At 45.5% G+C, this 14464-nt stretch overlaps 1 protein-coding gene across 1 annotated transcript; it reads right to left on the reverse strand.

Annotated features, from left to right (window-relative positions):
* Window positions 1-1704: 1704 nt before the first annotated feature.
* On the reverse strand, window positions 1705-13732 carry fosl2 (FOS like 2, AP-1 transcription factor subunit). Its single transcript, XM_084310237.1, has 4 exons — window positions 13053-13732; window positions 9476-9733; window positions 5217-5324; window positions 1705-3046 (listed from the first exon to the last, which is right to left on the reverse strand). The coding sequence occupies exons 1-4, from the start codon at window positions 13182-13184 to the stop codon at window positions 2480-2482; spliced, it is 1065 nt and encodes a 354-aa protein (XP_084166363.1). The 5' UTR covers window positions 13185-13732; the 3' UTR covers window positions 1705-2479.
* Window positions 13733-14464: the final 732 nt, after the last annotated feature.

The raw sequence follows: 14464 nt of genomic DNA on the forward strand, positions 1-14464 counted from the left end.
GATTTTAAATTAACAAACACTGCTATACATATTGCTGTTTTTTTTTGTTTTGTTTTTTAATTTGTTTTGAATCATTTTAAAACAGTTAAAGCATTTGGAAAATAAGTCATAGTATTTGAAAACAAGCGACAGACAGTAGGCGACATGTACAGTAGAAGATCTACAGTCAATGGCTTTCCTATGTGTCTTTAGGGGGTCCAGGAGATGTCAACAGACAAAGACATATCGCACTCTCCCACAATACGTTTTCTTTTCTTTCTTGGTATCAGTTAGCCCCCCCCCCCCCCCCAATAATATCATAACCAGTGAAGTTGATCCCAACATCAGCAAGAAAAAAAATGCAAAAGTAGTTCGAAACAAGTTTACAACAACAGCAGCGCATTGCAAAGTCCACTTGCTGCATCCAGCACAACAAAAGTGATCCGGGCCCGTTGTCTTCTATTCCATGTTAGCCCCCCCACACACACACACATACACACAAAAAGAAAAATTATATTATAGCAACGGTCATGACACTCCTTGACCCCGGCTGACCTCATATTGATAAGGAATGTTTGAAGTAAACAAATAAGTCTGAAATATTGCAATTCTATCCTTCTCAGTGCTTAGTATTCAAAACCTGCATCCCTTTAACGATACGTACAAAAGAAAGAAGTGCTTCTTAGAACTTCTTCACAAAGTGAGTCTCCTCCTTTAAGGTGTCCACTCTTTCATTTCAGGCCAGCTGTAAGAGAGGCGTTCTCTTCATCCCTTCCTATTGGTCAAAACATTAATTAAGATGTTGCATGTGCTCCTTGTTTACGCCGTTAGGACCTTTCACAGCTGGTTTCCACCCCAGCAGCCTGGAGGCTGGCGTAATGTTCATACACCAATAAATTAGCACATTTGACTTGTATTCAACATAATCTCTTTACTAAAAATGACTTTCTTTTTTCTTTTCTACAAATAACGGTGTAGTCAGGATTGACATCATTGTCAGCTGGCGAAAAGTCTGGAGACCACAGTGGCTTCTTTCAAAAGTCGAACAAAACAACTCCTTGGCAAACGGATTGAATCAAAAATGCGTGTGAAAACAAAACACAAATCCTTTTTTTGGCTTTTGAAAGTCTGACCCCGGCCTCAAGATTTTTTTTTTTTTAAATGGTACAACTAATATAGAAATCCTGCTCAGGAGTGTTTGGTTCAAACTTTTTTTTATATATATATATTGGCATAATTCCTTTGAAATGTCGAAGCAAAAGAGACAACCCCTTCTGACGTTACAAGGTGAAACTACAGTATGATAAATCTTCTCTTCCATTATGTTGAAACAGCAACACTTTGGCTAAACCATACAACACCCTGCATCCCTGTAATGCTCTGTAGTATTAGGGGAGGGGAGGGGGGTCTACGACACACGAGAGAGATCCCTGACATTAATGTAAATCACATACACATTGTCATAAACATAGTTCAGGTACAAGATCACTGAGGAAAAAAGCACATCAATACTAATGTAAAGTCAAGCCATCGATTGCTATGGCAAAAATAGTAGGTGTAGAGTATTGAGGAGCTAGGCATTGAATCAAAAATAATTATAATAATTGGCTCGTATCCTTTTGCAACACTGAGAATTTGCCGGTCACCGTGTGAACCTTGTTGCTTTTTTTCTTCTTCTACAGGCAGTTAAGGAGAGGACAATGTATCAACAAAAACACTGTAAAAAAAAGTTTTTTTTTTTATCAGCACAGGCCATAAATACGATTAAAAGAGATGGAAATAAAAGTCAAAAACATTTAAGAGCACATCCACACTCTTTGTAGCGACTCCCGTTCATCGACGTCCAAGTCTCTGCGATACAGAGGAGAAATACTAACGAGGCGAAAAAATTAAGATGAGAAGAGAAGTCTTTGCTCGTCGTCGTGTCTCTGTACATCTCCAAGAAACTGTGTAGGAAAGAAAACGCTGACCTCGCTTGGTTGTTTTATTTAATGATTGATTGATCCTGGCGGAGTGCAAGTGTTGTCCACATGGCTTTAATCAACATTGTTCTCAAAAATAGATTTAGATTTGCATCTTCGGTTTGTCTCGCTGCCTCCACTTGTTCCATTGTCCTGGTTTAGGCGTCTCTCACTACCAACCCGTCTTGTTTTCGGTAAACAAAGTTGACGCTCTGCAGCTGAAGTGGAGAAGGGGAACGAGGCTCACCGGGGAGAGAGAGAGAGAGAGAGAGAGAGAGAGGCGCACGCACTTTTACACACGATTTAAAAAAAGATAACACTGAAGCCTAACGAGGAGAAAGCGAGCGGCTTTAGCCCTTTTTTGGGTGAGCTCGGTCCAGACTTCTTGTATGTGCTTCTTGGATGCTTTGAGATGCAAGGGGAGAGAGGGGTTACTCGTTCGTTCGTTCGTTCGTGCGTTCGTTCGTTTCGCCGTCGGCCACAGTGTTCCGTTAGTCATCCGTGCGCGTGCATTGGTGGAGAGCTGACGAAGACGAGGCTCAGAGGGCGAGGAGGGTGGGCGAGTTGAGGGAGTCCGAGGACTGGTCCCCGCTGCTGCTGCTTCTCCTGTGGGCCTTGGAGCAGGACTCGGAGGAGGGGGGCGACGGGCTCTCGGGCTCCAGCATGCTGGGGTAGGTGAAGATGAGGCTCGGGGCGCTGGGCGTGGAGGCCGGCGTGGACGCCGCCACCACGGGCGTGTTGAGGCTGTCCCCGTCCATGCAGTACATGCCTCCGCCGCCCAGGCAGATGGGCTTGATGACGGAGCGCTGGGTCCTCCCCACCTCGTCGTCCGGCTCCTGCTTCACCACCACGGGGTTGAGGGGCCCCCGGGGGCCCACGTTGGAGCGCATGGTCAGCGGGAGAGGGCCGCACTGCTGCTGGAGGTGGTGCTGCTGCTGCTGGTGGTGGTGCTGGTGGTGGTGCTGTTGGTGGTGGCGCTCGTCCACGGGCAGCTTGCACACGGGGTTGTGGGCGACCAGCATGAACTCCAGCTTGTCTTTCTCCTTCTGCAAGGTCTCGATCTCCTTCTGGAGGTCCGCCTTCTCCTCCTCCAGCTTCTCCGTCTCCTGGGCACACAAAGAGACCACACCTTTAACATTCACTTTAGAACACTTTTTTTTATCCATTTTATTACAAAAGGATTTGCACTACCTCTCTACCTCATTTTTGCATTGTATTTGCATATTTTGTACTTTAGTTTTGTATATTGTATATTTTGTATAGTGTTTGGTCTTTATTCTTTTACTTTTTTTTCTTACTGTATGAAGAACAATCTCAGGGGGCTCATACAGAACCAAGCATTTCACCACACTACAAAGGGTTAACCCTTTCACTACCACACTACAGAAGGTTAACCTTTCACTACCACACTACAGACAGTTAACCCTTTCACTACCACACTACAGGTTAACCTTTCACTACCACACTACAGACAGTTAACCCTTTCACTACCACACTACAGAAGGTTAACCTTTCACTACCACACTACAGAAGGTTAACCTTTCACTACCACACTACAGACAGTTAACCCTTTCACTACCACACTACAGAAGGTTAATGCTTTCACTACCACACTACAGAAGGTTAACCTTTCACTACCACACTACAGAAGGTTAACCTTTCACTACCACACTACAGCCGGTTAAAAGTGTGTAGTGTGGTAGTTAAGGGTTAATGAAATGTTGAACAACGAGCATCAGAGAACAGAGCATCAGAGGACAGAGGCGTTTTTGAATGAAACCCTTGATTGATTGATTGATTGATTGATTGATTGAAAATTGTATTAACAAGATTGCAGAATGGGTACAATACAGTACAGCTCAATTCAATACACACAATTGTTAAGGGGATGCAGACCAGAGAAAGACTTTCGTCTTGTTTATGGGTCCCCCATTTTCAATTCATAACAGGTTGGGATGATTACAAGTACACAACATGGCAGTAATCTTATATCTATGCTTTACTTCAGCGTACCAGTAGAGGGCACTGTTTGTTCACCATAGTCCACCCAGGAGACAGAGGGGAAAAGATGTCAAAATGAAGATAACAGAATGCTTAAAATCTACATTTTAACTGATTTTGACGACTTGTTCTTCATTTGCTATCGTCACTCTGCCTCAAGGTGGGTAAAAACTGGATTTCAGACTGAAGACTCACAGAGATGTTGATTAGGCCTATACAACTTTTGTTTGTACTTTCCGCCCCTCATAGAGATATGTGATCTAACATGAAAACACCAGACAGCACGACAATGTGTCATTAATGTGTCACAAGCCTCGGGGAGACAAAGGCCGACCCTGTTGCGGAGCCGGTCGCAGACCCAGACGGGGGGGGGTTTCAGACAAACAGAGATAACCTCACGCGCCGTCTGAGAACTTTGACTCGGGAACAAAGCTATGAGGAAGCAGGAAGTAATAAGCTCAGAGAGCAGCAGCAGCAGCCGTCACTCTGAGAGAGAAACTTCGAGAGTAAAAAAAAAGAAAAGAAAAAGAAAACCCATGAAGGAAGGATCAACAGTGACACAAAGAGAGAAGATCACCCTTCTCACAGCTGGAATGTGACTGACGCTTCCTTATTTGGAATTTTGACAGGGAGGGGTGCAGAGGAGGGAAGGGCGGTTTTGCTGGGAGCAATAGTGTGGGAGGGAGGGTGTGTGTCGCGCATGTCCGTATGTGTGGGATAGTGAGACAAGCAATTTGCCCCTTTTTACAAAATGTCCCCGCATTCACTGAGACAGCTGCCTGCAGCACATTCCATTCCTGGGGTTTTGGGACCTGACTAGCTTTACCCTCGCTGTAATTGAGCTAATTAGTCCATTTAGATGCCAGGGCGAGGGTTTTGCGAGACAGCCCTACCTCTGTCTCCATCTGCAGCAGACAAAAAGCCTTTCAACGCCTGTCATCTGTGAGCGAGGCCATAGCACTCAAGAGAACGACACGAGAGTGTCAAGAAAAGTACATTTTTCAAGGTGTGGAATGGAGTTCAACCGGTCACCAGTTAAGTCCCCTCGGAATCAAAACGAGGCTCAAAACAAGCACGGGCTTAACAAGGAGCCACCAGCCTTTCTCTGTGTGACACACAGTGCATGTTTTCCTGACGAAGGTGTGATTTAATGGCAGTTAATCTGGTTCCGGCTGCCTTGGGGTCATTGTGTGTGTGTGTGTGCGTGCGTGCGTGCGTGCGTGCGTGCGTGCGTGCGTGCGTGCGTGTGCGTGTGTTTGTGACATCTTTCCTTACCCCTTGGAGCATGTCCGTGAGCTCTCGTCTGCGGTTGCGGCATTTGGCGGCGGCTAGTTTATTCCTCTCTCTCCTCACTCTTCTCTTCTCGTCTTCCTCGGGGGTCAGCTGGAGTGGGGGGGGGGCAGAAGTGTTAAGTTGTCAGTCCACCACGTAAACACACTGTAGGCTATACTCACTCACACAGACGTTCGCGCAGCTCAATCAATATGAAGCAGAACGGCAAAGACAAGAACTGGTTGCTACCGGTCTGGCTGTGGGCGTCACTGCGATTATTTAAAGATAAAAGGTTGTCAGGGAATGTATTACTCTCTCATGTGACTTGGTGTGATAAAATAGGGGAAATGATCAGTCGCCACAAATGCTACTTGTATGGGGACAAAATCCAATCAAATCCCTCTACATTTACATTTAGTCATTTAGCTGACGTTTTTATCCAAAGCGACTTACAAGTTCTGTACGACAAGTCATCAGGAAGGGCACAACTCTATCAGCTGAGTAACAATGTTCATCAAAGTGTTGAGTGCTACAGTGTAGGTTAGTATATTAGGACAAGTGCATCATTGTATTCAGCATGTGGCAGGGCCTCAGAACAATGACAGACTACAAAGGAACCCCCCTCAAACTGAACAGTGACATCTCCTTAGCAAATGATCTCAACTCCTTCTATGCGAGGTTTGAGGCTGTGAATAACAACACCAGCCTACAAACCACGGCAATGGGGGGGGGGGGGGTCTGCTGATGGAGACTCAGTGTTCAGGGTAACAGAGCATGAGGTGAGACGGATCTTTAAAAAAGTGGATATCAGGAAGGCAGCAGGACCGGACGGCATCCCCGGCCGCGTCCTAAAAGTCTGTGCCGACCAACTGGCCCCGGTTTTCACTGACATCTTCAACCTGTCCTTGGAACAGGCCGTCATCCCCACCTGTCTGAAGAAGTCCACCATCATCCCTGTACCCAAAAAATCTACGCCCGCTTGCCTCAACGACTACCGCCCTGTAGCCCTCACCTCCATAGCCATGAAGTGCTTTGAGAAGCTAGTGAAGGGCTACATCTGTTCCTCCCTCCCCATCAACCTGGACCCTCTGCAATTTGCATATCGCCCCAACAGGTCCACGGAGGACGCCATAGCCCATGTGCTGCACACAGCAGCATCACATCTGGACAAGAGGAAGGGGAACTATGTGAGAATGCTGTTCATCGACTACAGCTCAGCATTCAATACCATAGTCCCCTCCAAACTCATAGCCAAGCTCAGGGACCTGGGCTTGAACTATGACCTGTGCCAGTGGGTCCTGGACTTCCTGACGGGCAGACCCCAGGTGGTAAGAGCCGGCAACTGCACCTCCTCATCCATCACGCTCAACATAGGGGCCCCCCAGGGCTGTGTTCTGAGCCCCCTCCTCTACTCCCTGTACACACATGACTGCGTAGCACAGCGGAACAACAACACCATCATCAAATTTGCTGATGACACAGTAGTGGTGGGCCTGATCTCTGCCAACGACGAAAGGGCCTACCTGGAAGAGGTAGAGAACCTGTCACAGTGGTGTCAGGAGAACTGCCTCTCCCTGAACGTCAGCAAAACAAAAGAGATGATTGTGGACTTCAGGAGGTCGGGGGTCAAGGACTACAGCCCCCTCAGCATCGACGGGGCACCAGTTGAGAGAGTGAACAGTTTCAAGTACCTCGGAGCCCACATATCCGAGGACTTGTCATGGACCACACACATTGACAGTGTTGTGAAGAAGGCACGACAACGCCTCTACTTCCTCAGGCGCCTAAGGAAGTTCCAAGTCAGCCAGAAGATCCTTAGGAACTTCTACTCATGTACAATAGAGAGCATCCTGACCGGCAACATCACCTCCTGGTTTGGGAATAGCACTGCACAAGACCGTAGCAGACTACAAAGAGTGACACGTTCAGCCGAACGCACAATTAGAGGGGGGCTTCCCACCCTCCAGAACATTTACAACAAGCGGTGCAAGGGGAAGGCTAAGAGAATTATTAAGGACTCGAGCCACCCGAACAACTGCCTCTTTGAACTGCTGCCGTCAGGCAAGCGATACCGGAGTCTTATGGCGAGCACAGAAAGACTCAGAAGGAGCTTCTATCCCCAGGCCATCAGGCTGCTAAACGAACAATAATCGCTAAACGAACAATAATCACTATGCAACAACCATCAAATGCACACAGCACACACACCCACACGCACACACACACTCACTCAAACAAACAACACACTGCAGCACCCACTCTCCACACTTAGATCACACAAACACACTTACACTTTATATTTATTGATAAAGGATTTGCACTACAACTCGTACACCTACTGTGAATTGTACCTAAACTGCACCTCGTCCACTTATGCCTTGCACTATATAGTATTGTATATTAGTACACTGCACAGTATTGTATATTGTATGGTAACTACGTCTACGAACATTGTACATATGTCTAAACTGAACACTGTGACCTCTTTTTTTTTCTTCTAATTTTTACTATGTTTTTATTTCATACTTATCTTGTCATGCACAGTCTCTGGAGCGCAACAGTAAGAAGCATTTTGTACAAAAGTATTCTGTACTTCTGTATGACAACTATTAAAGAAACTTGAAACTTGAAACTTGAAACAGTAAGGTTAGTTAGGGTTCGATTTAACTGTCTAACCTCTAACCTCAAACTGTCATGTGTGTAAGCACTACTGCACCTCATGGTACACATTTGCAACAAGGTGCAATTTCGTCACCGTTTAGATATAAGTTTTTGATTGGATTTTGGCCCCATATACAGTACTTTGCCATCGTCGGACCCGGATGACAGATGACGACTCAATGAGTTCCATTTACCCAAGCCTAAAGTACTGAAGGGAGATGAGGGCTACTACTACACATGCTCAATGTGTCTGGGTACCAAATCCAATGGAAATGCGGATCATTTCTAACAGCGCATACTCGTTCAGAGGATATGGCGGCCGCATCCCCCTCCCCCGCTTCTCTGGTTTTGTCTGTTCCACGGAATAGACACACCTCAGTTTGTATTCAGTAGAAATGATGCAACAGGCACACTCAGATGGTATGGTCAGACAAGACAGCCTGTAGCAATGAGGGCGGGATATTTCCACATACTGCGAACGGAGGGGGCAGGCACGACCGCACCTCTCTGGCCGAGGCAAGAGCATTGCAGAGATGCATCTCAAGGCCTGGCGTTAGCCATGTCACACACGCTGCATCTCTCAAGACACCAATACAGTGTTTTCCCCTTTGATCAAATTCCCAGTGGTCCATTTTGTGTCGGAAAAAAACCCTGTATTGAGGTCAGACGATCCTTGTGACCTCCGACCTTTAAAAACACACCCGGAGTGTCAGAGTGCAAAAGAAACTCTTCACTCCCCTGGGGGACAGACGTTGATCAAACACACACTTAAAGAAACTCTTCACTCCCCTGGGGGACAGACCTTCACTCCCCTGGGGGACAGACCTTCACTCCCCTGGGGGACAGATGTCCTCTTCACTCCCCTGGGGGACAGACGTTGATCAAACACACACTTAAAGAAACTCTTCACTCCCCTGGGGGACAGACCTTCACTCCCCTGGGGGACAGATGTCCTCTTCACTCCCCTGGGGGACAGACCTTCACTCCCCTGGGGGACAGATGTCCTCTTCACTCCCCTGGGGGACAGACCTTCACTCCCCTGGGGGACAGATGTCCTCTTCACTCCCCTGGGGGACAGACCTTCACTCCCCTGGGGGACAGATGTCCTCTTCACTCCCCTGGGGGACAGACGTTGATCTGTGCTCTTGTGGGCCGGCTACCATTCCGCATTTAGGTTTTCATTTTAAAGAATAATAACCAAATATCATGACAGTTATTTTAGCTTGATTCTTCTATTGTAGGGAAACACCAAGTGGCCTCAAGGACGGGGAAAGTCTGCTTCCAATTTGGATTGAAATGCTGCTTGTTTTATCTCCATAAACTGTGGTGATAGTGTGTGGCTTTTCTCTAGTCTCTCTTTTATCTGGTGTTCTCTTGTGGAACTATGAAAAGAACACCACGTTCTCAACCATTCTTGTGGAAATACAAAAAAATAAACAATTAACAATGGAAGGAGAGTATGCACCAAGCCACCGTGACAGAACCCTGCAGCTGCATTGTCAAACACGAACAACGATTAGCCCACAATTTATTCCGAAAGCCCGTCCTATAAGCCGTTGGCCGGCAATCTTCTAGAGAGAAACCGGGCTGCCGTCTCTCACCTGCTCGTCCCTCTTGCGTCGTCCGCGGGCGTCCCCGATGGAGCGGATGACGCCGGGCCGGGCCAGCGCGTTGTGCCCCCCCAGGAGCCCGGGGCCACTGCTCAGGTGGTGGCTGTAGGGGTGGGAGCGGGAGTACGGGTTGGACATGGAGGTGATGACCGTGGGCTGCACCATCCACTGGAGATCTTGGCTGGTCGTGATGGCGTTTATGGTGGGGATGAAGGCACTGTTCGAGCCAGGCATGTCGATCCTGTACTTCTGAGGGAAGGAGAGAACACAGGGCGGGGGAATAATGAATTAGCAGGGAAAGTCTGCTCAATGGTGTCGTGTCTGTCTATTCATTTTGGTGAACATCTCATGTGTCACCTTTGAGATCCCCTACATAGCTTCTCCACAGCGCAAATGCATATTCTGACACATAGGCCTACCTGTTCATATCAAATGCACACATTTCCTGCATTTCCGTTAGTTAACATACATTTATTTCAATGTGAATGTAAATGTTAACTTATAGGCCTAATAATGATTCAATGATCCATATACTGTAACTGTACACTGTCTAGATTCACCCCATAGCTAAGTAATCTCTGGGGTGAAGAGTGACACATGCTGTGAATCATTTTTGGGAAAGCCCAAGGTGCTGGCGCCTCCTCCACTGACTACTCTAAGTGGGAGAAAAAACAAACCTGCATATGGCAAGTCATATGGAAAAACATAATGGAATTATATCTCCTAGAAATAAAAGACTAAAAGGAGAAAAACATTTAATGATTCGACATGTAGTTGAGTTGTTTTTTGTGGAGGACATCTTCAGTTTTGCAGGATTTTTGGAGAAAGCATGGCACTTGAGACAAAACACACTATATCCTATATAATTGTATATGAATTCCTCTTGTTTCTTTGTTTACATACATTGCTTACAGCTTGTGTTATATTATGTTGTATTGTATTTTCTTTTTCTTGTGGCCATCTTGGTCTATATGTCATTTGTCAAGTAATTTGTCAAGTATACTATTATATACTTATTGTTTATGTGTCTTGTAAGCCCATTATGGGCTGGGCATACACCTGTATGTAAGACACGAAAATAAAAAACATCAAATCAAATCAAATAAAAAATGTAGATGCTTTTACTTTTTTTTTTAAAGATAGTCTTAACTAAAAAGTTATATAGCATTAGTCCAATCATTTTCTGGAGCCCAAAGTCTCTGCGTAGTTGGGCTAATAGGATAGCCTATAGCTCCATGTTAGGAAGCCGGCGAGTTGCTGCATGATGCTGATGCTATCAATCGATTCAAGGATACGACGACGCGCGCGATTCTATTGATCTACAAGCGCAGGGACGTGACGCACGCGAGCAAGTGTCAACAGGTTGGAGGATTACTTCATCGCGGACATGACGGGAAACATGCACTGTTGACCACTGCCTACATGGTTGGTTTGGCTTTATCCTATACTCCCCCATTTTCCAACGAGTATCCGTCGATCTATTCCTGCTTTCTTTTCCTGGTGAGTCATTGTGTGTATGGGGTCAGTTAACCGAGCACGTGCGTAAAAACGGTCAGTTCCAGTAAAGCGGGAAGCGATGACCGGGTCGGTTAAGCTGCAGGGAGAAACGGTGCGCCATGGTGCCAAAACATTCCGTTGTCTTCACATACCCCAAAAGACTCAAGAGCAACAGTACCTTCTATAATAGGCAGCAAATATGCAACCATAACGGCACGACGGTAACGTTTACCGTAAACTTGCGTGTGCTGTGAGGAACCTTTTCCAAATAAGTCAGTGCGCAATAGCGCGCACCAGAGCGTGAGGGTAAACAGCGCGCCTCTTCCCGGATTCAGATCCTAGTGCGTAGGTTCTATATCGGCTTGTGTGGTGCGTAAAGTTGGGGAGATGTGTCTGTCATTATTATACAAACACCACAGACGAAGCAGGAAATAACTCACAGGAACTGATTACTTAAAATATATATATATATATTACAGTATATATATATATCTCCAACCGAAGGGGTGAGATTTAAAAGCATGTTGTCAAAACGGGAGGAGGGCCATAAGGAAATTAGCCGTTTTGGATCTGGTGTAAGTTAACCAACACCTACATGATACATGAAGCATATCTGATTCTTCTAAACTCTGGCTACAAACCATAATATTTAGTTAACATCCCAGCCTGTGGGAGCTTCAATAGAGCAGTCAAGTTAAATCACTCTCACCCCTGACCTCCATAGATATCCATTAAATAAAACGTGCATGTACAGACAAACCTCATTGCTCCTCAGAAAATTGTAGATGGTAAACTGGCTAGGATAGATTTGGATATGTTCTCATGAACTGCTATAGCTTCTTGTGAAAGAATGCTGAAGAACAAACAACTGATTGCTAAGGTGCTCAAAATGTCTTCATGACCATTAATACTGTCTGTGCGGAAAATGTGCTCACAGCATGGGGTGTCAACGGTGCCAGAAACACCCCCTCCCATCAAATCATCTCGCGTATTTTTTTTACGTGTATTTTTATTTTTTTTACAAGCGAGGTCGTTCACATTAAAGAAAGGAGTAACGTGTATAAATAGGAACTTCCTTCAATCAGACATCTGGAGGAAATTCCTGACAAATCCTCATTTCCGAAGGCGAACCTAGAGACGCTTCTCTGGCGCTTTCTATTCTGACTGCCACCATACAGGTCACGCAAACATCTGCTGGTGCAACATGTTGTCTGCATTCTGAGTTTAAAACAATAAGACCCATAATATTATATTATACATTACGACCCATGGTTTCTGGCCAGTTATATGGTGAGGAAGCGCCGATTGTTTGTGGAATCGAACAACTGAAATATATGTGTACAGTACACCTAAATCCCGATCAACGCTATTTCTATTTGGACTATTAGAGTCCTCTATTTGGACTATTACTCGACAATATAGATATTTCATCATGCACGCCGAAAACTTAATAGCTTTATCTTCTCTTATTGGTGAAAAACTTATGACCGTGGAATCGTGGATATAGCCTCTCTCTTCAATGTCGTCGCCATTGGATTCGTGCACCGCCTGTGCGTAAAATCTAAAATGTGATATTTGATACATAATCCGAGTGCAATTATATATCTCTCACGCCAACAATGTCGGTATATGACAAAAAAAAACTACAATCCATTCTAAAAATATATGTGCGCTCCGACCAGCATGTGCTGCAAACATCGACCGAGCGTGAAGTAGACTTGAGTCACCTCACCAACATAGTAATCTGTGTCATTGGGTTCATTCCTGATGAATTGAAAATGGGGGACCCTGATGTAAACAAGTCGAAAGTCTTTCTCTGGTCTGCATCCCCTTAACAATTGTGTGTATTGAGCTGTACTGTACTGTACCCATTCTGCAATCTGTTAATAAAGTTTTCAATCAATCAATCAATTCGTGTTTTGCTGAAAACAGGCTGAGAGGAAAAAATACTATACCGGCTGAAATCATTAGAAATGTGTCAGTAGGCCATTTGGAAATATGCACTAGTACTTATAGGCTGCTAGTCGGATAAATCTGCCACCACCGTGTCATCGTGTTACACTCCCTTTACCTGGTAGTTTGAGGTAGAGATCGGGCTCCCGATCGTGCTGCTGCCGCTGGTGAAGGACTCTGGCTGGGCCGGAGAGGTGCTGCTGCCTCGGGAGGACGAAGTGTCGTAGTTCCCGGAGTAGTCCTGGTACATGATCCAGGAGAGAGGAGGAAGATTTCAATGCAAGATTTGAGCTCGACTGGATCGATTAAAAATCCTCGCAGCAGCAGCAAAAAAGCACCGACAGTGAAATCCGTTGTTAACCCGAGAGACGTTTTGGATATCCAGAGGTGTTCGAAAAACCGCAATTGCGCATTTAGGTTGTGTTGTGTCTAAATTAACCTAAAACATCTTTGCAACTTTTGTCCATAGAATAAATATTCTCCTTGCACCACCATGCATCTGCAGTCTGTTTGAGATGTTGCCCCCCTTTTGTCCTGTAGTCACCAGGTAGACGACTGTCTATAACTATGTTGTAGATCCTTCAGGTGAACAAACTTCTAACTAAAGTCAGTAAGTCAGTCCGGTTGAGGAACCTGTAGTTATACAGTGACTCACGCAGCTTTAGATTCACTGAAAACCCGAGCCTTTGTCTAGAGATTAGGCTATTTTCTACACACCTTAGTTATCGCTGCTATCTGCTGGCCACGGAATAGTTCAGACCTTTTTCTTTTTCTTTTTTTTTTACCACACTTCCTAAAGATGACTCACTTCAATGGCACTATATGAAGAACTGCGACCGCTTTTCAACGCCAACGAAACCGTCCACGTCACCGTCGTCACTTCTTGGGCGTCGCGATTTAATTCCAAGGAGGGGGTTATTTTCTTACGAGGCTCTTCTATCCACTGTCCAGCGAGCAACGGATAGGTTGTTAAACGAAATAAACAATAAAACACACTGGTGGAGTAACAACATAATATGTCGCGACGATTATTGTATATCGATGGCATTGGTACTGGATACATAATTCATTGTTACTAGTCTGATTTGGTACTGTCCATTGACGCATGTTTCCTAAAATGGGCAGTTGCGTCAGAGAGCGCGTCTGGGTTTCCTTGGTGAAGGAGCGTCACACTGGAGGGATTCCCCCCTCCCTCCCTCCCTCCCTCCATCTCTCTCTACACTTTGGTCTCCGAGCTCAAAGCGAGCGGGTCTGGGCCAAGAGACGCACGGATCATATAGGGCTAGGCCTAAGCAACATTCAAAATATGATTATGAAGAGCGAAACTCAAAATCCAAAGACATTTTGCTTGCAGGCGGACGTATATCCTTCCAGTTTTCGGAGAACGAGAGAGAGATAGAGAGAGAGAGATTCAGATTAGTCTCGCAGTCGGAATATTACATTTGAAATTGGCATAATGTTGTTATAGCCTAAGAGATATTTAGAAAGTGATGACAGTCCATATTATTTCCAACACTTTCGCATATCCGG

Source organism: Notolepis coatsorum (assembly GCF_963971535.1).
Source record: "Notolepis coatsorum genome assembly, chromosome: 3".
Taxonomy (NCBI): domain Eukaryota; kingdom Metazoa; phylum Chordata; class Actinopteri; order Aulopiformes; family Paralepididae; genus Notolepis; species Notolepis coatsorum.

Excerpts from the sequence above, each read along its gene's own strand:
- fosl2 (XM_084310237.1), bottom strand. The coding sequence starts at position 13,184 with ATGTACCAGGACTACTCCGGGAACTACGACACTTCGTCCTCCCGAGGC. Across the intron at positions 9,734-13,052 it reads TCTCTACCTCAAACTACCAG|AAGTACAGGATCGACATGCC; the intron begins GTAAAGGGAGTG and ends TCCTTCCCTCAG. Across the intron at positions 5,325-9,475 it reads GACGCAAGAGGGACGAGCAG|CTGACCCCCGAGGAAGACGA; the intron begins GTGAGAGACGGC and ends CCCCCACTCCAG.